A 23,404-nucleotide genomic window follows, 5' to 3' on the forward strand; every position below is an offset into this window, starting at 1 on the left:
GCCGCTCACCCCCGGTCTGTTCCGGAGCCTTTAAAAAGGCTCCTTTGCAGCGGGGGGGGGGGATGCAAATGGAGCCCGCCAAGCCTTCAGTTCACAGGCTTCCCCGCCTGTGATTTATTTCGGGTCCCCGCTTCGCCGTAGCGGTAGAACCCTAGCTCCACGAAGCAGATTTCCTCCGGAGATTGGAGGAAATCCGCCATTACCATTGCTGGCGCTGACCGGAAGTCCTCGTACCTAGCTTAATGTCATTAAGCCTCGTACCTAGCTTAATGACAAGTCAGTCGCTTCTCTTCTTTTTAACAAGACATGCCCCCCCATGATATTATTATTATTATTATTATTATTATTATTATTATTATTATTTATTTTGCTGTCAAAAGTGATCTCTCCAAACAAGACATCTAGTGAGCGAGAACTATCACCTTTTGTTTGGAAGAACGAGGCTTCGGAATTAAAGTCTGCATATTGTAAGTTCTGCTAAGCAGTATAGATTTCTCATTAAAAAGAGAACAGGCTGAATTTAGATTGGAATAAATATTCCCCACCTCCCCCAGAGCAGACTGCTCACTTTGGTTGTGGGTTTAAGCAGCAGGAATTTCAGCAGCGTTTTTTTTAGGTTTGAAAGCAAGAGCCCTCTTTCAGCATTAGCCAAGGGGGAATGTATTTACCTAATCTCAAGGAGGGCAATACCATTTTAACTATCTGATAAAAGAAACAACATACACAGTACAGGCCGCTCCCCCCCCTTTACGTGGAGGTTACTTCCGTGCACATAAGTGAAATCGGGTAAAGTGAGGAGCACCCTTTAAACGCCCTCTCTCTCCAATCCAGACCCCAAATACTGGTACAGTGGTACCTCGGGTTACAGACGCTTCAGGTTACAGACTCCGCTAACCCAGAAATATTACCTCGGGTTAAGAACTTTGCTTCAGGATGAGAACAGAAATTGTGCTCCGGCAGCATAGCAGCAGCCAGAGGCCCCATTAGCTAAAGTGGTACCTCAGGTTAAGAACAGTTTCAGGTTAAGAACGGGCCTCCAGAACGAATTAAGTTCTTAACCCAAGGTACTAATGTATCCAGAAATATCCACAACTAGGATGGAAGCTGTGGGGCTGGCTGGAGACAGCTCAGGGAAGCTGTGGCTGTTGCTGCTACGCTACTGCACACATCAGCTGTTAGGCGGGGAGGCTGAGCAGCGTAAACAAAGCCCCACTGCACTTCTGGTTTCTTAGGGGCTTTCTCTGCCCTCAGTGACGTCCTCTTTGGGGGATCATCTCCTCGAAAGCTGTGAGGACTTTTCAGCTCTCTCCTGCCATTTCCGGGTTTGAAATGAACTAGTTAATTATTTCCCTGCGACGCGCATATATGTGATCGTGTGCAAGTCAATCACGCGTAAGTGAGGCTGGGCACCTGTATTGCACACTAAAATGAATTTGGATGTTTGGTGAAACCTCTTCCTTGACACACCCTGTTGTAGCTTTGATGATCTTATGCTTACTTCCTGTCAGGGAAGGTTTAAGAGGTTCGCTTCATTTCCTTTGCTGGTTTCTTGCAAGGATGGGAGTACCTTGCAGCAGATGCAGCCATCTAGGTTGTAAACAAACTCGGTTGCAGAAGAGTTCGCCTTTCTTGTGGTCTCCTATTGTTGCCTTTCGCTGACTGGCTCTTACTCTTACGGTTTGGTAAATGGCTGTTTTCGTGTCCCTTCTGTTGCAGTTTCTTTAATTTTCCGGGCAAATGTGCATCTCTCTGATAGGAGGCAAACAATTGGCGCTCCTTAGGTGTGTGTTGTGTAACATTGTTTAAATAAAGGAGACTCTTAATCTCCAGTTGTGTTCCACATGCCCTTTTTTATCCGTAGAAGACGAGCGTATCAGATTTCAGGTCAAGAGTGTGGCAGCGTAGCTCAACTTTTACAACAATTTGTTCATTTTCATAGAATTGTAAAGTTGGAAGGGATCCTAAGGATCATCTAGTCCAACCCTCTGCAATGCAGGAATCTCAACTAAAGCACTCATGAAAAGAAGCATGAATTTCTTCTTTTAGTGCCTGTTTCTGTGAGTCGCAGAGCTTGGCAATTAGTAATGGAGGCACAATTTACTTAACTGGTTGAGACGAGCTTTGTCTTCTGGTTTCTGTGACATTGAGGCCCAAGAGTTGTGTATTATCCACCTGCTTGAATTCACTTTTGCCATTACTTACTATGTTTCTGTGTAGTATTTAATTTTGAGGGGAAAGGTTGAGCTGTCTCCCCAAAAGCTTGAATTGCTGCTGTCTATGCCGCAGGTGAACCCAGCAAGATCTCTACTTGGCAGCATTGTAATCCAGACTTCTTGAAAACTATAGGGCAGAGCACTAGATCTCTCTGACCTGCTTTCCAGCATTGCTCTGACGAAGTTAACAGATGGTTCAAATTGATTAGATTCACCTGGAATCAACATAAATAGGTAGCAAAAGAACAAGGAGGGAGAACGCTGGCACTGACAAAATAAGAAAATAAGTTTGACCTCAGGGTTACCTTCTCTGTCCTTATGTTGGTTTCACTTCCTTGAAGAAAAAAACAACAGATTGGTTGTCTAGTTTCTTGGTGTCATTTGAAATGCCAGTTTTGTAACTGCTCGCACCTGTGTGCAGTGAGTCACTACCATATCTTGATGGGATCTTGTTCTTTTCCATCCTTCCTCACTTTTTGCTCTTCTCAAGAGATTGCTTATTTCAGGTAAATCCAGGTAGCCATCTGTTCTGGTAAGTAACACCCATAGGTTCTGTACTTCAAAAATGGCATTGGGCCACAGGCATCTTTTTCAAAAATATCTGTCAGAAAATGCAAGGAGTAAAAACACACACACAAAAAGTCATATGTGGGCCTCCTGTTGAGTCAGAGTGCCATTTCAGCAGCCTACATGACAACTGTGCCTTTGAAAAGATAGATAGATATGCTAGCTAGACAGACCTGTTTTGGGATTGCCTTTGACTTGCATGCCAGCCACATTTCCGGAAGAGAATTTGGTACAGTAAAATATACAGTAGGCCTTCTTGGGTACGGCAAGGAAACACCTTTGTGTTCATCAGCATGAAAAGGAATTTGCATTTCTTATCTACCTCTGTAGTTAGAAAATGCACCTGGATTTAGGCCTTGTGCACAGAACCATTTGAATGCATATGGTTGTCTGGGTCAGAGGACAATATAACTCTTACCCCATCTTGTTCTTCATATAAAAGCAGAGCAGGCTAGTGGTGGATTTTTGATACTGTTGATGGGACAATAGGGTGTCACTGTGGTCTAAATCACTGAGCCTCTTGGGCTTGCTGATCAGGTCAGCAGTTCGAATCCCTGTGACAGGGTGAGCTCCCGTTGCTCTGTCCCAGCTCCTGCCAACCTAGCAGTTTGAAGGCACATCAGTGCAAGTAGATAAATAGGTACCACTGCAGCGGGAAGGTAAACGGTGCTTCCATGCGCTCTGGTTTCCATCACGGTGTTCTGTTGCGCCAGAAGCAGTTTAGTCATGCTAGCCACATGACCCGGAAAGCTGTCTTTGGACAAACCCTTGGCTTGAAGCGAGATGGGCACCACAACTCCATAGTCGCCTTTGACCGGAGTTAACCTTCTAGGGGTCTTTTACTTTACTTACTTTACTTTTGATGGGACAATATCCTACGCTGCATCTCAGAGCAGCAGGTCACTCTGCCCTCATTCTGCCCCATAGCAGGTGCATGAGATGGCTGCCTCTCTCTTTTCAAGTTTGAGCGCAAACTTACCTTTCTGTAGCGATAGGCGAGGTGCTGCTGGCTCTTTGCTATGGCTTAGGCAGCGGTTCTCAACCTGTGGGTCCCCAGATGTTGTTGGACTACAACTCCCATCATCCCTGAGCTCTGGCCTTGCTAGCTAGGGGTGATGGGTGTTGTAGTTCAACAACATCTGGGGACCCACAGGTTGAGAAAGACTGGCTGAGAGGATGCCTGGAAAAACTTAGGCAGAGGGCCTTCTCAGTAGTGGCGCCCTCCCTGTGGAACGCCCTCCCATCAGATGTCAAGGAAATAAACCACTACCTGACTTCTAGAAAACATCTGAAGGCAGCCCTGTTTAGGGAAGTTTTTAATGATTGATGTTTTATCATGTTTTTAATATTCTGTTGGGAGCCACCCAGAGTGGCTGGGGAGGCCTGGCCAGATGGGTGGGAGTATAATTAATAAATTATTATTATTAGGTTGGTCTTATCAGCCCTGAGTCTTCCCCAAGCAAACATCAAGCCTTCCAGGGAGGGACCTGACAACAAGGAGATCTTGCTGGCGGCAGAACAGGGGAGGATTTCTAGGGCTGTGTACATTTTTAAAGCACATGAGTTTCATCCGAAGAATCTTGGGAACTGTAGCTTAAGAGCGCTGGGAATTATAACACTGGGGGTAAGCTACACTTCCCAAGATTCTTTGGGAGAAGCGTTGTGCATTGAAGGTGTGGTTTTGTACGCAGCCTATGTCTTGCTCGTAAGATCCGGGCGCTCGTAAATGTACTCAGGAGCTTCTCGGTCATTGCTCTTCAGAGCTAATGTCTCCTTGATTGTAGTTGTGAGAGGTTGCCTTATATTGAGGTAGGCAATTAGCCCATCTAGGCCAGCACTCCCTGTTCTAATGGGCACGGTTCCTTCCTGCTGCCTGATGTTCTTCCTCAGTGGAAAATAGGAGCTGGGACTTAAAAGATGTTGATGTACCTTGGAGGCGGGTCTCAAACTGGGCAGCTGGTGCCCATGAAAATGGCAGTTTCCTAAGAGCACAGGAAAACAAAAACTTTCACCAGGACAACTTGTGTGTTTTATTTTTTTAGAAGCCAAACACCGGTGTTGAGACTGTTGGCTTGCATGGATTATGTAAACATAAGCAAATTTATGGAAAATTTCTGTAATTTATAGTCTGATTCGCCTACTGATGTGCAGGGACAATGTGCTCCGTGGGGCACTGGAGCTTCAATCTCTGGCTCCTAGGAATCATGCACAGACCCACCTGTTGCCTCTGTATTATCAAAACATTTTTTTGAAACCCATGAGGCCTAGAAACTCTTCAGTGGAAATTGGGGGTTATGGGATGCTGAATTGGTGTCCCAGTATCCAGTTTTAAATTTGAACCCGTGCAATAGGAACGTACATGGGTCATATCCAACTAACTCCTTCCACCAGTGCAAGAGCTTTTCCTTGCACAATAGAGCTTTTCTCTCTGGCCCAAGTGAGCTTCATGCCTGAGTGGGGATTCGAACCCTGATCTCCCAGGTCCTAGTCCGACACACTAACTACTACACCACACGGACTTCCTAGAGTACTTCTACTCCAGGGCAGCTCTATAAATTGAGTAGGTATATAGGGAAAGCCAAATGTCCTTTAGAGAGAAGGATCCAAAATATTTTCCTTGAAGTTTGAATTTGTTTGATTCTGGATTGTTTTATTGGATGTTTCGATGCATTGTAAACCACTTCTGAGATCCACCCCCCCCTAAAATATAAAGCAGTATGGAAATGAAAAGAAAATAACAATAAAAAATAAATCCCATTGGTGGGAAAGGTGCCTAGATGTTCCATTGTGGCCACTTCAACCAAGGTTTACGGTGCCATTTGGCGATTTGCTTATACAGTGGAACCTCGGTTTTTGAGCATCTCGTAAGCCGAACGTTTCGGTTTTCAAACACCGAAAACTGGAAGGAAATTCTTCCGTTTTCAAATGCGCCTCGGAAGGTGAATGGCTTCCAGGGTGCATTTCTCCATTTTCTCAATGGAATTTGCTGACCGTCCATTGCGCCTTGGTTGTCGAACATTTCGGGAGTCGAATGGTCTTCCAGAACGCATTATGTTCGACAACCGAGCTACCACTGTATATCTGAGCTTTGAACACTCTTTCATAGGTAACCTTTGACAGGCTGAGAGCGAGTGAGGTTGCTTAGCGCCACCCAGTGAGGTGACACCAAGTAGAGCTTTGAACTTTGCGCATTAAGTATAGAGCTCAGGTGTTTGTGTGGCGTAGGTTGTCTTAGGAGAGCTGGGATTTATGGCAAGTGCTCCTTACTGGTAAGCTGAGAGGATCGAGTGGAATGGAAGTATTAAAAATGAATGAGGCAAAGTAGTTCGGAAGGAGAGTTGGGGCAGGGTGGGGTGGGGGGGAGAGAGGCGAAATGTTTAACAAAGGCATTGATGTTTTAAATGCACAACAATATTACCTATTAATAATAAATGGTGTGGTAAGAGACCAAATGTGCCAGAGTAAGTTATTGCAGTTTATGGATTAGGTCAGAGAAACAAGTAAGCAATGCGGATGGTGTCTGGAGGTTCAGTGACTAAAAAAACATTTGCACGAGCCTCCTGAAGGTGGGTTGGTGTGGGGTGTGTGGGAAGCAACCTTTAAGGGGCAGTAATTGACACAGCAGCTTAGTCTGTAGCTTGGATGGGGTTGTCCTGAGGGGATACCCCCCCCACTCTGTCAAAGACTAGCATCCTGGGGAAAAATGCATTTGCAGTTCCTGTGTATTGGAGTTACATCCAAGATGGATGTGCTTGCATAGCTCATCCAGGGCTGGGCCTACTTGCATTGGGAGCCTGCTAGCTAAATTTGGAAAGCAGTTAGTGACCATTGGAGGACTTTGAATGCTGCCTGGAGAGCAGTAAATCATGCCTTGATTCTCTTTCATAGCAAAGACCGAAACAGCACGTTCGCCGGCGGGTCTGCTGCAGTAGTGGCTGGCTGCCTCTGCCAAGACTTCATACTCTCCCAACATTTCTCTGATGAAAATAGGAACGTCCTGTTCAATACTGCTACTACTTCTATTACTAGTACTACTACTAATATTTATACCCCACCCATCTGAATGGGTTGCCCCACGCCACTCTGGGTGGCTTCCAACATACAGTAGAGTCAAACCTCAGATCCTGAACGCCTCCGTTTTGGAACGTTTCGGCTCCCGGACACTGAAAACCCCGAAGTAAATGCTCTGGTTTCCAAATGTTTTTTGGAAGCCGAACGTCTGACATGGCTTCCGCTTGAGTGCAGGAAGTTCCTGCAACCAATCTGAAGCCACGCCTCTGAAATGTTTATTTCGGAAGCCGAATGGGCTACGGAATGGATTACGTTCGACAAATGATGCTTGACTGTATATGAAAACATAATAAAACATTAAACATTTAGAAAACTTCCCTATACAGGACTGCCTTCATATGTCTTCTAAAGGTTGTATAGTCACTTATCTCCTTGGCTCAGCGGTTGCATAACTCCATACCCTCCCAACATTTCTCCGATGAAATTAGGGACGCCCTAAATAAAAGCGGGACATTCCAGGATCAAGTCAGAAACTGGGATGGCTTCTGTAAATCCTGGACTGTCCCTGGAAAAATGACCAGCCTTTTTCTCCTGAAATGTTGTTGGACTATTTATTTATTTAGAAAGATTCATAAGCTGCTTGATCACAAAGCTTTCTAAGTAAAAAGATTACAGCCAAGCTAAAATACGCAAAGCTGTTGAAAAAACAAATATACATAAAATCACTGTCTGTAAAGCACAGATAAAATTAGCAAAACGCTTAAAAACTAATAGAGGTAACTACATTATATGACTAGAACTCCTGTCATCTCTGACAATTGGTGATGCTGGCTGGGGAGTCTGGAAAGTGTTGTCCCAACAACATTGTGTTGAGGGTGTAGTGTTGGGGAAGGGTGTTTTTATAGTCTAGTCTGAAGCATCCTTGCATAGAAATAGAAATTGTGATAGGATTGGATGTTGCAGTTGGTTACTAGACAATGTCCAATGTTACTTGGAGCAGACCCGTTGAAATGAATGGCCTTAAGTCTATGGTTTTCAGTGGGTGGTATTCTGAGTGTGATTGACGTTGGACATTGCCCTGAAGCAGGGATGGAAGACCTCAGATCCGGTGGCCAAATGCATCCCTCTAACCAACCTGTGAATTCTCCATATGTCATATCCCTTACCTGTCCTACTTTGCACCCTCCTTGAGAAGTTGTTGCTTGGCTAGAATGCCATCTTGAACTCTTATAATGCCTTTTCTTTTCCTGAATAGAGGATAGGAGTGTGTGTATAAGTTAGTCTACTGTAAACGTAAAGGGACCCCTGACAATTAAGTCCAGTCGCGAATGACTCTGGGGTTGCGGCGCTCATCTTGCTTTACAGGCTGAGGGAGCCGGCGTTTGTCCGCTTCCTCAGACAGTTTTTTCCAGGTCATGTGGCCAGCATGACTAAGCCGGTTCTGGTGAAACCAGAGCAGTGCACGGAAACGCCATTTACCTTTCTGCTAGAGAGGTACAGAGGTACCTTTTTATCTACTTGCACTTTGACATGCTTTCGAACTGCTAGGTTGGCAGAAGCTGGGACAGAGCAGCAGGCGCTCACTCTGTCGCAGGGATTCGAACTGCCCACCTTTCAATCGCCAAGTCCAAGTGGCACAGTGGTTTAACCCACAGCACCACCCGCGTCCCTCTACAGTGGTACCTCGGGTTACGTACGCTTCAGGTTACATACGCTTCAGGTTAAAGACTCCGCTAACCCAGAAATAGTACCTCGGGCTAAGAACTTTGCTTCAGGATGAGAACAGAAATTGTGCTCCGGCGGTGCAGCAGCAGCAGGAGGCTCCATTAGCTAAAGTGGTGCTTCAGGTTAAGAACAGTTTCAGGTTAAGAACGGACCTCCGGAACGAATTAAGTACTTAACCTGAGGTACCACTGTACTGTACAAAGGTAAAAATGATAAGAACATAAGAATCTGCTGGATCAGGCCAAAGACCCACCTGGTCCAGCATCCTGTTCTTGCAGTGGCCAACTTGTAGGAAACAAGAACACTCTTCTCTGCTGTGGTTTTCAGAAATGGTATTCTCCAGTCCATGGAGGTACAGCCTAGGCATCATGGCTAGTAGCCTTGGCTAGCCTTCTCCTGAATTTGTCTGCTCCTCTTCAAAAAACCATCCAAGTTGGGGACCATCACAGCGATTTCCATAGTTTAACCACACTTTTGCCTCTGGCCCCATCGTCCACTAGTATGTGGCTCCTGAAAGATGGCTTAGAAGGGAATGCTGCCCTTGAGCTGAGAAATGGTTAGCCAGTTGAGTCGCAATCTGTGACTCCCTAATACCTTAGGGCAGTTTGAGGATATTCTGTAGACCCGTTAATAATGGAGTTCTGCGCCTGATTGAAAAGTTAAATCCGTGAAAGATGATTATTTATTTGCTTGATCCTGGCCTTGCTGGAAAGCAGCAACTCGAAATGTGTGGTTTAATATATTTTTTAAAAGGTCCTTATCCCAAAGGTGGGATGCTCAGCCAAGAATACTAATACGTTTCAGATTATATTGCATTATGGTTTCTAAATTGAGAGAGAGATGTTTACATTGCCTTGCATAATGCATCCATGTTTTTTTTAAAGAAACTACCCTACTTAATACAGACTTTGGAAAACTTTGCTGTCTTTTAATAGGAGTTGTGTGGCCTGTAGAGACCAGCTGCAGAGCAATGCTGCACTCAGGGCAGCGGGAAGGCAGACAATTGCTTGGCACCTTTTCAAGGCTAAGTGGTCTGTGGAGAAAGCTCTGCTTCCCTGGGTCTTGTTTAGGCTTAATTCTCACCCTTGCATTTGTTGGTGCATACCAGGAGTGGGGAACATGTGCTCCTCCTTGAAGTTGCTGAACTCCCATCAGTCCTAGCAAGCATGGCCCAGTGGTTGATGGGAGTTGTAGTTCAGCCACATCTGGAGGGCTAAAGTTTTCCTTTAGCTCATGAATAGTAGTAGTAGTAGTAGTAGTAGTAGTAGTAGTAATATTTTTATTATTATTTATACCCTGCCTATCCGGCTGGGTTTCCCCAGCCACTCTGGGCAGCTCCCAACAGATTAAAAACAGAATAAAACCTCACGTATTAAAAACTTCCCTAAACAGGGCTGCCTTCAGATGTCTTCTAAAAGTCAAGTAGTTGTTTTATTTCCTTGACATCTGATGGGAGGGCATTCCACAGGGCGGGCACCACCACTGAGAAGGCCCTCTGCCTGGTTGGTTCCCTGTAACCTCACTTCTCACAGTGAGGGAACCGCCAGAAAGCCCTCGGAGCTGGACCTCAGTTTCCAGGCTGAACAAGGGGGTGGAGACGCAGAAACCAAAAGAGAGCAGGTGACCTATTAGTGGTACCTCAGGTTACATACGCTTCAGGTTACAGACTCCGCTAACCCAGAAAAATTACCTCGGGTTAAGAACTTTGCTTCAGGATGAGAACAGAAATTGTGCTCCAGCGGCGTGGCAGCAGCAGGAGGCCCCATTAGCTAAAGTGGTGCTTCAGGTTAAGAACAGTTTCAGGTTAAGAACGGACCTCCGGAATGAATTAAGTACCACTTAACCTGAGGTACCACTGTATTGTCCTTTTCATGGTACACGCATCCCCCCACTTAGTGGGACTGGTGCCAGGATGTTGGACGACTTGGTGTTTCCTCAACTTGGGTCTCCAGCTGTTTCTGGACTACAACTCCCACCATCCCTAGCTAGCAGGGCCAGTGGTCAGGAGTGATGGGAATTGTAGTCCAAATGGAGAGCCAAGTTGGGGAAACACTGGACTAGATGATCCTCAGGGTCTCTTCCAATGCTATGATTCTACCGTTCTGCAACCTGGTACCCTCGTGATGTTGCTGGCCAAGCCTGCATTACCAATAGTCAGGAAGGATGGGAGTTGTGTTCTAGCAACACTTGGAGGGTCACAGTTTCACCATGCCAGCTCTATTAGGCTAATATTGGGAGCAACGGTGTTTGGGTTTTTGTTCTGTTTTTACCCACACCCCACAAATTCTTATACCTGTAAATCAAGTTCCTGCCAAGGATAGAACTAGCTGATTGATAAAACATAGCAAGCTACTTTCTGTGATTTCTCAGAGAGATGTTCCCTTTCATCATGGCTGGTGTCAATTTTATGGCACATGCAAAGCAAAGATGGCTGTGGGGGAGAGAGTTCTGTCTCTCATTAGAAGTGATTTGTCCTGCTAATCTCTCACTTCAGTGTGAGCAGACTTGCACTTATTTCATCCGGCCTGCCAAAATTAACTTTCCCTCGCTGAGCGGCACTAGCGTGGCTGCAGAGAAGGGCCCGAAGTCATGTTGCTTTTTGTGTTTGGAGATGCTAGATCATTCCGCTTCCTGTTCTGGGGGAAAGCAGCTGTTTTCAGATTGCTCTTTTTCTCTCTTCAGAGAGAACTCCTCGGCAGAGAAGTTGGCTACACAACAAATTACTCTGAGAGACAATCTCCAGCATATCCTCCCTCAGGGTTCTCAAACGGAGCTTTAACATGATTAATGCCAAAAGAGGGATTGCGAGTTGCTCCAGTGGAGTAGAAAGGGGCTGAATTCTTGCTCCAATCCAGACAACACTCAAAGTCAACTGCTCTCTTCCCCCCACTCCCCAAAGGGGGAACCCCCCCCCCCGCTGGTCTCAGCTGTGGCCCCCGGCTATGCATTTAACAGATTGCTTGGCTGCAGCTGGTCTGCAGATAGCCGTCGAAGTGATTAAACCGAAGGAAACCGTTGGAAAATTCCAGTCACCCAGCACCGGTGGGAACATGTGGTGCTAAAATAATGAGGGTGTGTGTTTTGGGGTGGAGAGGAGGGAGGGGGTTGGGGGGGCAGGGCGGATGTCAGGGCAAAGGGGTGTTTAAAACACTGCTGGCGATTTCACATTTCACTTTTTTCAATGTCCTGTCTTCTGCAAAGGTCTGGATAAGTTGTGCAGACTAATAGGCAACCTTGCATTTATCTTGTGCCGAGGACCTACTTTCCTTGTAGCACAAATGGGGTGGCGAAAGCAAAATGGGAAAATTTGGCCTTTTGTGGAATAAGGCTTTTGTTTTAATGCCCTGGTGGGGGAGCCCTCCTGCGTACCTCTTTCCTTGATTTCTTTGTAACTTGCGCTTGGAATACATGTGTAGATCTGTGGCCCTCCCAAGGAGGAGTGTCCTGTCTTCTGCAGCCATGTTGGACAGCTAAGGAGGGGAGGGCAAGAACAGAGAACAGCCAGTGCCCAGGCTGAGTCCAGACTCCTCCAACATGCCGAAGAAAGGCCTCAGAAATAAGAAAGGCTTCAATGGAAGGATCTGAAAATCGCTTTGCCCCTGTGAATGAGCATAGGCTGAAAAGTGGAAGGGCATTTTGTAAGCTTCTGTTTCTGAGTTTGGAGGGTTTGTTTCTTCTCCTTCCCCAACTTTGGCTTCCTGGACTTTGGCCACACCCCAGTTCTGTTGCTTTCAGTGTGCCGAAATCAGGCCTGCAGGCCTGGTCTGGGACCCTCAGGCATTGCAAAGTCTGCATGTTTTTCAGAGTGCTTTTCTTGGGGTTCCTATGGGCTGCATGTCTCTCTCTCTTTCTCTCCAGGCAGCATATTTCAGTGCAACACGTTACTTGCCTTCAAGCATTATTTCTCGGCCCCCCACCATCTGCTAAAGTTCTTAACTGTTGCATAGCTCTGTGAAAACTCAGGGTTCAGGCAACTTGTCTGCATAGGAATACCTGAAGGAGGCTTCCCCAAGCTTTAACATTCAAACCAGTGCTTCACAAAGAGCTAAGAGCTTCCCAATCCACTTCCCCAGGGATGCGTTCATACTCAACAAGAGGGCATCGTAGAATTGTAGAGTTGGAATAATAATAATAATAATAATTTATTATTTGTACTCCGCCCATCTGGCTGGGTTTCCCCAGCCACTCTGGGCGGCTTCCAACAAAGATTAAAAATACATTAAAATGTCACACATCAAATTTTTTCCTGAACAGAGCTGCCTTCAGATGTCTTCTAAATGTCAGGTAGTTGTTTATCTCTTTGCCATCTGATGGGAGGGCGTTCCACAGGGCAGGCGCAACTACCGAGAAGGCCCTCTGCCTGGTTCCCTGTAGCTTTGCTTCTCGCAATGAGGGAGCTGCCAGAAGGCCCTTGGCGCTGGACCTCAGTGTCCGGGTAGAATGATAGGGGTGGAGACACTCCTTCAGATATACTGGACCGAGGCCGTTTAGGGCTTTAAAGGTCAGCACCCACACTTTGAATTGTGCTTGGAAATGTACTGGGAGCCAATGTAGGTCTTTCAAGACCGGTGTTATGTGGTCTTGGCCCGTGAGGGTCATGGCAGGAATCTCAGCTAAAGTAGTTAAAACAGAAGCCCCTCCAACCGCTGCTTAAAAACCTCCAAGGATGGAAATCGCCCACAGCTTCCCGAGGGAGACCATTCTACCACTGAACAGCTTTTACAGCCAGAAAGTTCTTCATGGAACCATTTATGGGTCTCGGGGGAGCAGGGGAGCCTGTCTCACAATCATTGCAGTGAATCTTTCTTGGTTGCTTAGCATGGGACAGGTGGTTGCCCTCAGAAAAAAACTTGCTGCTTCATCCCTCAATGTCCCCAAACTCTTTTGGCCACTCTGAAGGGGTGTTGTTTTTCCTGCAGCAGACTCCTTGGCCTGTAGCGAAGCCTGAGGAGTTTGTCTTCACTACAAGCCCACTAATGCACATTTATTTCATGCTATCTTTACTGTGGCATAAAACCCCCTTTTTATCATTCTGTAAAAGTATCGTTCAATAGTTCTGGAGTTTGAGCACACCCTCGGTCCGTTAACTGGCAATTCAGCTAGAACTTAACAATACAGAGAGTTGCTAATTCTTCTTTCCCTCATGAACTGCTCCGTCTTGGAGTAGGAAGCCCAAGCTCTGGGGGTGAACCTTTAGAAAGGTTGAATGTTAACCTGCTTGTGATTTCTAGAATTTAGGACATTTGGTGTCTGCGGTCCAAAAAATCTGGAAGGCATCAGGTTGGGGGAAAGGATAATCTGAAAGTGTTTTTCAAACTTGGGTCTCCTGCTGTTGTGGGACTACAAATCACATCATCCCTGGCCACTGCTCCTGCTAGCTAGGAATGATGGGAGTTGTAGTCCAAAAACAGCTGGAGACCCAAGTTTGAGAAACGCTGGTAGAAGATGTTGTTTGCACCGTGACATACAATTCAGATACACCATTTTGTGATGCTCCAAGACTACTTTGGGGCAAAGGTTGGTTTCTGTTTCATTGAATGTTGCATGCTGATAATTGGACTGTGCTAATGGTAGCATCCTAGCGGGTGTTGAATTTGGTGCCCGGCAGTGAATGGAGTCTTTTTGAGTGGAATTTAAACAGCTGCACGTAGCTGAGAGGTGTGTCGTGTCATTCCCTGCTCTAATCTCCTCTTCTTGGCTTCCCTTTCCTTCTGCAGATCACCATCATCTTCAAATCTTACCAAGACTGCACAGATCAGAAAGTGTACCAGGCCGTGACTGACGACTTGCCTGCCGCCTTTGTCGACGGCACGACCAGCGGTGGCGACGGCGACACCAAGAGCTTGCACATCGTGGAGCGAGTGAGCGGCAAGTATGTGGAGATGCACGCCCGGTACATTGGGACCACGGTCTTTGTGCGCCAGCTGGGCCGCTACCTAACGCTCGCCATTCGCATGCCGGAAGAGCTCGCCATGGCTTATGAAGAGAGCCAAGACCTACAGCTCTGTGTGAACGGCTGCCCCTCCAGTGAGCGAATCGACGACAGCGGGCACCTCCCTTTGCCCGTGATGGGGCAGCTTCTCCCTCCGGGCGCTTCTAGCCAGACCCGGTCTGTGTATACCTTGGAGAGCGCCACTGCCAAATGCCACGAGAAGATGCTTCTGAAAGACATCTATTTTTACTCTTGCGTGTTCGATTTGCTGACCACCGGCGATGCCAACTTCACGGCAGCTGCCCACAGTGCCTTGCAAGACGTCGAGGCTCTGCACCCCAGGAAGGAGCGGTGGCACATTTTCCCCGACAACGGGGCGGCTGGCCAAGGGCAGCAGCTTTTGTGTCTTAGTCTTGGACTCGTGTGCTTGATGCTTGTTGTGTTTTTGTAGGGTTGTGTTGGGTTCCCCCATCCCCGAGAACAAAGGTTTAAAAATATATATTGTCATAATATATTGACTTAAAGATTATATATGTATATACCATGTATATGAAGGGATGCTTCCGCCTTTCCCACCCCCTCCTCCTGGGACGCCCAGCGGATTGTACATATTGTGTTAGTTTTTCTTTCCTCATGTACGTTGGATGTAATATTCTTTTTTTGATTGTAATAATTTTTTGCTTTGCAGTTGGTGAAATGTTTTATAATGTCCTTTCATCAGGACCCGATAGAAAGCACTTTATTTTTTATATATTGAATATTTATGTGTATCTAGGTAATATGTAAAGCATTTAGCCACGTGTACATATATCATACCCAGTGCTCCCTCTAAGTATTACCTAGCTGAACTCACGAGCTTCTGCGGTCCTTTCCCCCTCCTCTCTCTGCTTCGCCTTTTGAGGCAAACCCAAGAAGTTGGCTGGAGGGGGGAAAATAGGTGCAGGCCTGGGATGAGCTAATTCTTCCTTTTGGACCCTGGGCCAGTAGCCAGCCTGTGTTCCATAAGAACAAAAAGGTCATTTGATATTGATCCTCACAATTGGAACCGCCCCTTGCTGCATCATTCCTGATGCAGATGTTTCCCACCCCCTTCTCCTGAGGACTGCTTTCTTGTGTGTGATGGGGAGGTGGTATTTTGTGCTCGGGTATTGACTCGCCAAGTGCAAAATGCATTTCTCGCCTCGGGTCATGAAGGGCACGAACGTAGAAAACGGTGTCTCTGTCTCCTTCCCAAACGTACACGTGTGAAACCCAAAACTCGCTGAGGTTTTTGGGGCTTGGTCTCTTAATATATATCGATTATATGGATATCTTCAAGTGGTTTGTATTAAGTGTGTTCCCTATGATAGTGGTAGGCCTCACTGGGTTAATCATGTCTGATTTCTCTCTCTCCTCCTTGCCCCCCCCCCAAAATGTAGGCACCTTCAGCCTACCTAAATAAGTTTTTTGCAACAACTACAAAAAACAACAACCCCAAAGCTTTGGAGATAAACCTTTTAGAATTCTGACTTAGGTGTTTGTCTAAAAAAGGAGAAAATAAGGGAACCCCCACAGTTTGGTCCAAAAAGCTTGCTGTGCCGGCCTATATTTTACATTTGGAGCCTGAACAGCCTAAGTCAACAGGAGAATTTGCTCAAAGGTTGCCTGGTCATCATTCCCAGATCTAGTTTTTTGTTTGCAACTTGCTAAACTGCAGTAGCTTCTTCTGTTACAAAATTCAGACATTGAGGCACCTTTAAAGATCTGACTGATTTTACCAGATTGGTGATGCAAGCGGTAACCCACGAAGCCGCAGTCCACCTTAAACATCTCTGGATTCTACCTCCCACCATTCCCGACGTCGGCCATGCTGGCAGAAGCGGATGACATTGCAACAACAACTGGAGAACCGCAGCTTTTCTGTCTCGGGGTGCAGCTACGAAAGTGTACGTCATGTTTAAGTTTTTGAGGTGCCTCAAGATCATTCCTTTCATACGGCGCAGGCAGTCATATACACATTTCATGTTTAGAGGCTCAATTCCCACTCCTGTGTTTTGCTAGAGGACCCTGTGGCATATTGCAGCTGCAGTTGGACCTACACCCAGCTCTTTTTCAAAAGGCTCTCTGCCAACGTTTTCCCTACCCCCTATGCTCTCTTGATCATCCTGGGGGTGAGGAAGCTAAGAGTACTTCCCCCCTCTCCCTTTTTACCTATGAAATCCCAGTGGGACACTTGGGAGAATCTTTGAGCTCTAGGTTGGCATCTAGGCGGGTAGCAAAACTCGCATAGCATCGAAGTGCCAACCTCATTCCAGATTTAGTGAGCAGAGGGGTAGCTGAAATTGCTAAGTAAAGGAAGGTACAGAGCTAGGGCTTAGCTGAAACTTCTTGAAATATTTTTTTTCAAAAGAAACAAACTTCCGAACTCCTGACAATTTTTGCTTCTGGATAATTTTTGGCAAAAGAACCTGGTCCTAGATGAACATGAAGAATTTTGCCCAGGCCATTTTAACTGGAGTACCCAGAGGTGCAACCTAACAACGACCTGTGGCTCCATCCACCTGTTTCTTTGGCTTTTGGGGTCCTGGGCCACTTGTCTCAGGGCCAGATTTCCTCAGTCTGAAACACAGATGGCAATGACAAAGGGATGAGAGTTGTAGTCAGCAACACTGGGAGGGAGCCATGTTGGGTTAGACTAGGGGATACAGGTGTGGATTGCCTCGTTGGGACGAGGCTAAATGCCATTTGTTCAGCAGAATGAGCTGTGAACCTACTGATGCCCTTGGAAATGATGCTCCTTTTTAGATTTGCCTCAAATCTAAAACGTGGCCATAATAAAATTGGCCTGCATTGCAGGACCAGTTCAGGAAGTAAGAAGTACTGAAATAAAGCCAAACAAAAGCTTCATAATATTTGGTTCCCTTCGTGGGAATCCTGATCGGTTTTGGGAGAAGAATATTCACATCCTTTTTTTTATAATTGTGGGAAAAGTTGGAAATGCTTTCAGAAAAGTTCCTAGGCGAGGTGAAAATGCTGGCCACTCTGTAAATGAATTGGGCTGGCGCTTGGGAGTATAGCGCTGAATTTGCCGCTTAGTCCTCTTTTCTCCCACTGCCAGAATGGTTTTAAAACGGCAATTTTGTGTAAAGCTGTCCTTTTATTTTTTGTTGATTAGGGCAGCACAGAATTTGAAGCAAAACCTCCTCCTCCCCCTCCCCCTGAATCTTGTCTTGAGAGAAGCATTGATGGTCTTAGAATAGTTGGATTTTCCCGTTTTTTTGTGTGCCAAGTGGAAGAAGCCCGATAGACAAGCTTAGAGGTGTAACTGCTGTGTGAGCCCATCGTAAAGAGCAGCTGTGTGCTAGCTAATTTCCTGTGTTCCCAAAGCCCCGCGAGTATCTATGTACACTAATATCTAAATCATAAAGTCCAGAGATAAGTAATATTTCAGAAATGTTAGAACCTGGAGTGTGTGGGGTTTTTCTTCTCTTTTCTTTCTTTCTTGTTCCTGCTGTGGGATTTCTTGAGAAAATGTTATTTGCACATGTTGGCTCTTGAAGTCCATCACAGTCAAGAGAGCTTTGGTTAATGCCAAACATATGGATAGTTTGAAGCGAGTGAGTGGTGTCTGGGGACAGCTTGCGCTTAGAAGGAACACTAGTTTTCACAGACACTCCAAACGGCTGGCTGTCTCTCTCTCTCCCTGAAGGCTTCAAACTTATTTTTATGCTAGAAAGAAAGAAAGAGAACCCACAGTGTGCCCAGTCTTTGCAAAGCCCCTTTTAGATGTGGTTCATGGATATACGAATAAGTATACATTTGTGTAAAAACAAAGAAAAACAAAGTGACCATACAGTGTACAAATACTTTTAAATTATTATGATAGAATAAAGCTACATACCATGTTGTGGAATGTTTGTAATGTGGTTTTACTGACCCCTGGTGGACGCCAGCATATGACATGCGAGACGACGGGTAATGCTCATAAGCTCTGTGATGCGGCTGGGCTACAAGGGTTTTTTCTAGCGCCAGCTCCATTGTGCCAGGGCAATTTCCGCCCTCCTGCGTGTTAAGAAGATGGGATGCAGCCTTATCCTGAGCCAAGGCATAGGGCAGTTTTGTTCCACACTGTCTACATTGGCACAGGATCTCAATGGGTCTTGTGATCCCAGGGATTTGGACCTGTTTTTTGTTCAGGTGTTCTCTGCTGCTGCACTATGGCCTTTCCCAGTAAGGTAAAAGGTAAAGGACCCATGGAGGGTTAAGTCCAGTCAAAGGGGACTGTGGGGTTGCTGCACTCATCTCGCTTTCGGGCCAAGGGAGCCGCCGTTTGTCCACAGACAGCTTTCCAGGTCATGTGGCCAGCATGACTAAACCACTTCTGGCGCATCGGAACACCATGATGGAAACCAGAGCGCACGGAAACGCCGTTTACCTTCCCACTGCAGCAGTACCTATTTATCTACTTGCACTGGTGTGCTTTCAAAGTGCTAGGTTGGCAGGAGCAGGGACAGAGCAATGGGAGCTCACCCCGTCACGGGGATTCGAACCACCAACCTTCCAAGAAGCTCAGTGGTTTAGACCACAGCACCACCCTGGTCCCCTTTCCCAGTAGCAGCCAGCTTTCCAATGTGATTCACTGCTGAACATGTAGGAGTCTCTCTTTATATAGAATCAGGCCATTAGTCGTTCTGGCTCAGTTTTGTTGACATTGCCTGGCAGTGACTGTTCAGGGTCTCACACAGGGATCTTTCCTCAGCCCTACCTGGAGAGGTGGAGAATTGAACAGATCCTTCCCATGCAAAGGGCCCCATCACTGAGCTATATCCCCTTCCACTACAAATTCATAGGATTACAATGTCTTGCTATAAAGGTCAGCACACTAAAGTAAAAAAAGATACTGCAGGCGCCAGTAAGAATTACAACTCATCCTCAGCAGTACGTAAATTGCTTTTTTAAAAAAATACCATAATTGTGTTTTATTTTTCATGGTTCCAAGTCATTCTAAAAAAAAAAAAAAGGACATGGAATCACTTTGATGTATTTTTTTGTTCCACCTTTAGAGACCTCCTTTCTCAGCAAAACTTTATTTGTCGTTATAAAAAGATGCTTGAAACAAGCCTGTTATTTTACACATACTATACTGCAAAGAAGAATGGTGGAAATGAAAGGGCAGTGGCACCACACAACCTCTTTATGTGATTGTTCATTGACAATAACTCATTTGTTTGTGCTAAGGACAAGATGAGCTTTACCTTTAGACTGCTTCAGCTAGGTCTACGGAAGGCCTCTACATGTGCAGAGAATTGCGGAGAGAACATGGTTCTTTTTGCCACAACTCATTGGGATCGAGACAAGAAAACCTGTGATTCGGGCTTTCCCCATGATCTCTCTAGACTGCTTGAACCAAGTAGGATTTCGCTCCCCGCCCCCCGTTAGATGACGAGCAGATTGCTTGCTGGATTCCCACAGGCATCTGGTTGGCCACTCTGAGAATTAAGATGCTGAACTAGTTGGGCCATCGGCCTCATCCCAGCAGGCTCTTATGCTGTATCCCTGGACAACGGTAAACATGAATGTATGCTCAATGTAATGTACAGTGGTACCTCGGGTTACACACACTTCAGGTTACAGACTCCACTAACCCAGAAATAGTACCTCGGGTTAAGAACTTTACCTCAGGATGAGAACAGAAATTGCGCGGCGGCAGCAGTGGGAGGCCCCATTAGCTAAAGTGGTGCTTCAGGTTAAGAACAGTTTCAGGTTAAGAACGGACCTCCGGAACGAATTAAGTACTTGACCCGAGGTACCACTGTAACACGATTTTTGACACGTTCGGTTGAACGAAGTCTTGGATTAAACCAAGAGCTGCCTCACATCAGTCTTACAAGCACACAGGCCTGCTCATACCAGTTGCCTCTGCCGGGACTAGGTTCAGTCACTAGTTCTGCAGTCATGGTGAAGCACCAGAAAATCCTGATAATGTGGCGAGCCCTTATACAGGGGCCCAATCCCCACTGCCTTATATATGAGGATTGCCTGGGTTCAAAAGCCCAGTGGCAACCAGTACTACAGCATCTCAGACAGACATAGGATTTGGGTTCCACAGCATTGTCTCGCAACCGGAAAGAAGAGAACAATGCTGTTACTCACTTTTATCACCTTTGCTTCTAAAACATTTGTAGCAATTCAGATCATTTCCCTAAAGTCCATTTATAGTTCGATGTAATGCATGCTTTAACACATCTGCGACTCTTCTTGTTTTTGACTCTGTTCAACAGCATTCCGCTCAGCAAGAACACTGGATCCCTTCATATTCTTACAGATCGCAAGATGTCCTGGGGAATCTCCAATTTCACTTTGCAATAATCACATAGCGCTACCATCCAAAGTTTGCATTGTTGCCAAATCATAACAACCAGCTTTTCAGCTCGGATTCCTAGAGCAACGTAAGAATTTAAAATCAACAAAATTATGAAAGCAAGTAGAAAAGGGGAGGGAGGTCTTTAAAGGTTTAGGCAAATAAAATGCTTTTCCCCAGGTGATTAAAAAACAGTCGGCAGAAAGCATTTCAAAGATGGAAAGCAACAGCTTAACTGCCATATCACTACTGCCACCTGCTGTTCTGCTTGTGACACTACAAGCAAGTTAGCCTGGGCTAGTTTCATCCATTCTCCCGAGATGGAGAATTCTTGGTACCATCTGACAAACCCTCTTGCAGCCAATTCCTTGTGTAGCTGCTCGGCTTCAGTGAACTCCCCGAACAACCTGTCCTCTCCATTCAAGGTGGACAAGTTGTATAGATAAAATTGACTTCAAAATTACACACCTCACGTCGGTTTTATGCTCTTCTTCGCAGCTTCTCTTTGTTCTTGGTTTCACTTGGATAAATCATTTCGATATCCCGGTCCCCCCCAGTCACTCATGTTGCTGGATCTGTGCTGAATTTACCAAAGTTCACCTGTTGCCAGCACAATCATAGCTCATCAAACTGCAGGTCAGTGAAAAACAGCGGCTTGCAAGAACCTGTGAATCCAAAACGTAGGAATTTCGAGTCTGAATAAAGCAAAATTTGCCAGTTACGTCTCAGCTAATGAGAAATATTTTCAGGTTTTAAGCACTCGAGAAATTCCATCCATCTCACCAGCAGTGGCTGAGGCCACTCCCTCACTAAATCAGCAGTTAAATTAAAATGCATGTACAGTAGTAGAAGCCAAACCCTCTTCAGTAGCTTGACAGAACATTCTGAATCCAGTTTGCTGCATACATACTCCATGTGCATTAAAACACAGGGACTACTCAGGATAGTATGTCATCTTATATTTGCTATATAGTTGGCACGGCATCCCTGCTAAACCCTTCATACAGCATTTCTCAAACTATATGAGCTTCAAGTGTCGCTCTTACTCCCATTTCACAAGCATGAACTTGAAAGGGCCCGAGACTATTCAGTATATTCATAATTCAGCAAGGATGTTAACACAAGCCGTCCAGAACAAAACTCAAATACTCATCTGCCAGGACTTGGTCACCGTCTTCCAGAATTAGAAGTGGGGGACCCCACGCCCCCTTTGCTTGAGTCTCCATATTTATAGCAGAGTAGTGAAACATCTGGGTTGTAGTCTTCTCCTTGCTCCAGTATAAAAGGTAAAGGTACCCCTGCCCGTACGGGCCAGTCGTGTCCGACTCTAGGGTTGTGCGCCCATCTCACTTAAGAGGCCGGGGGCCAGCGCTGTCCGGAGACACTTCCGGGTCATGTGGCCAGCTTGACGAAACTGCTCTGGCGAGCCAGCACCAGTGCCACACATGGAAACGCCGTTTACCTTCCCGCTAGAAAGCGGTACCTATTTATCTACTTGCACTTAGGGGCACTTTCAAACTGCTAGGTTGGCAGGAGCTGGGACCGAAAGACGGGAGCTCACCCCGCCGCGGGGATTTGAACTGCCGACCATGCGATCGGCAAGTCCTAGGCGCTGAGGTTTTACCCACAGCGCCACCCGCGTCCCCTTGCTCCAGTATAGAAGTACCAAATTAACATTGTTCCAGTATAGAAGTTGCTCCAGTATAGTACAAAATTAACATTGTTGATTCAGCCTGTTAATTCTGGAACGTGCCTGCTCCATAATGGTAAGCATCTATGGTGACTACATATGCTTTTAAATGTTCAGTTGATCTTCAAGTAGTATGAATATAGTCAGTATTGTACCAACCAGTAAAATTGCTGTATCGAACCAGAGCATATTTATAAATTGGCACTGAGGGTAAAGTAAAAACATTAGCCAGGGTCCTCTGATTCAGGATACATTTCGAAGTTGCATTTTGGTACTCAACAAGTTGTCAATCTCAGTCCTTAGGGAACAGCAGAAATAGAAATCTAAAGTAACTATGGACTGCTTAGTCTTGCTAAAATGAATTATCTCAAACTAATTGAAATTGTGGTGGCCAGTGTTTAAACACTGATGAAAATTTATTGAAATGACTATGCATGTGCAATCTTCATATCCATGCTCACTTAGTGAGACTTGTTTATGTTATAAAAACAATATCCAAGCATCACTCGAAGTTCTCACACTACAACATCAAAGAAGCAGAATTTTAGTTTTTAAAAGGCTAACCAATAATTTAAATAAAATATCTTATTATATAGCTATGGTAAAGAGGTTACTTTTTCTCAGTTTTAGTCTGAACAATGACTCCGCATCAGATATTTTATTTTAGAAATTAATACTTTTTCACATTTGAGGAAGGTAGGCCAAGTCTGAACGGAAATGTCTGGGGGAGGGGGGAGGAGAAGCTCATTTAATTAATTTACAATAATTTACAGCCATTTTGTAAAAGGGCATTACAACTGATCAAACTGGGGAACATGTGGCTATTTTACAATTCTAGGTACAGAATTTAAATATTCAAGCTTGTGATGAAAAAGCGGCAAGGTGGTCGCAGTGTACAATGTAAACAAGTAGCTTTGGAAAGTGAA

At 45.6% G+C, this 23,404-nt stretch overlaps 1 protein-coding gene across 5 annotated transcripts in view; it reads left to right on the forward strand.

Moving 5' to 3' along the window:
- Window positions 1-18,340, forward strand: part of RGMB (repulsive guidance molecule BMP co-receptor b) — a 45,823-nt gene extending 27,483 nt beyond the window's left edge. For all 5 annotated transcript variants that reach the window (XM_083577011.1, XM_083577013.1, XM_083577014.1 and 2 more), the window contains one exon: window positions 14,234-18,340. In XM_083577011.1, coding sequence (XP_083433137.1) covers window positions 14,234-14,899 — 666 coding nt within the window. In that variant the 3' untranslated portion in view covers window positions 14,900-18,340. The remainder of the gene's footprint in view (window positions 1-14,233) is intronic.
- Window positions 18,341-23,404: the final 5,064 nt, after the last annotated feature.

This window comes from Podarcis filfolensis (assembly GCF_964270895.1).
Source record: "Podarcis filfolensis genome assembly, chromosome: 11".
Classification (NCBI taxonomy): domain Eukaryota; kingdom Metazoa; phylum Chordata; class Lepidosauria; order Squamata; family Lacertidae; genus Podarcis; species Podarcis filfolensis.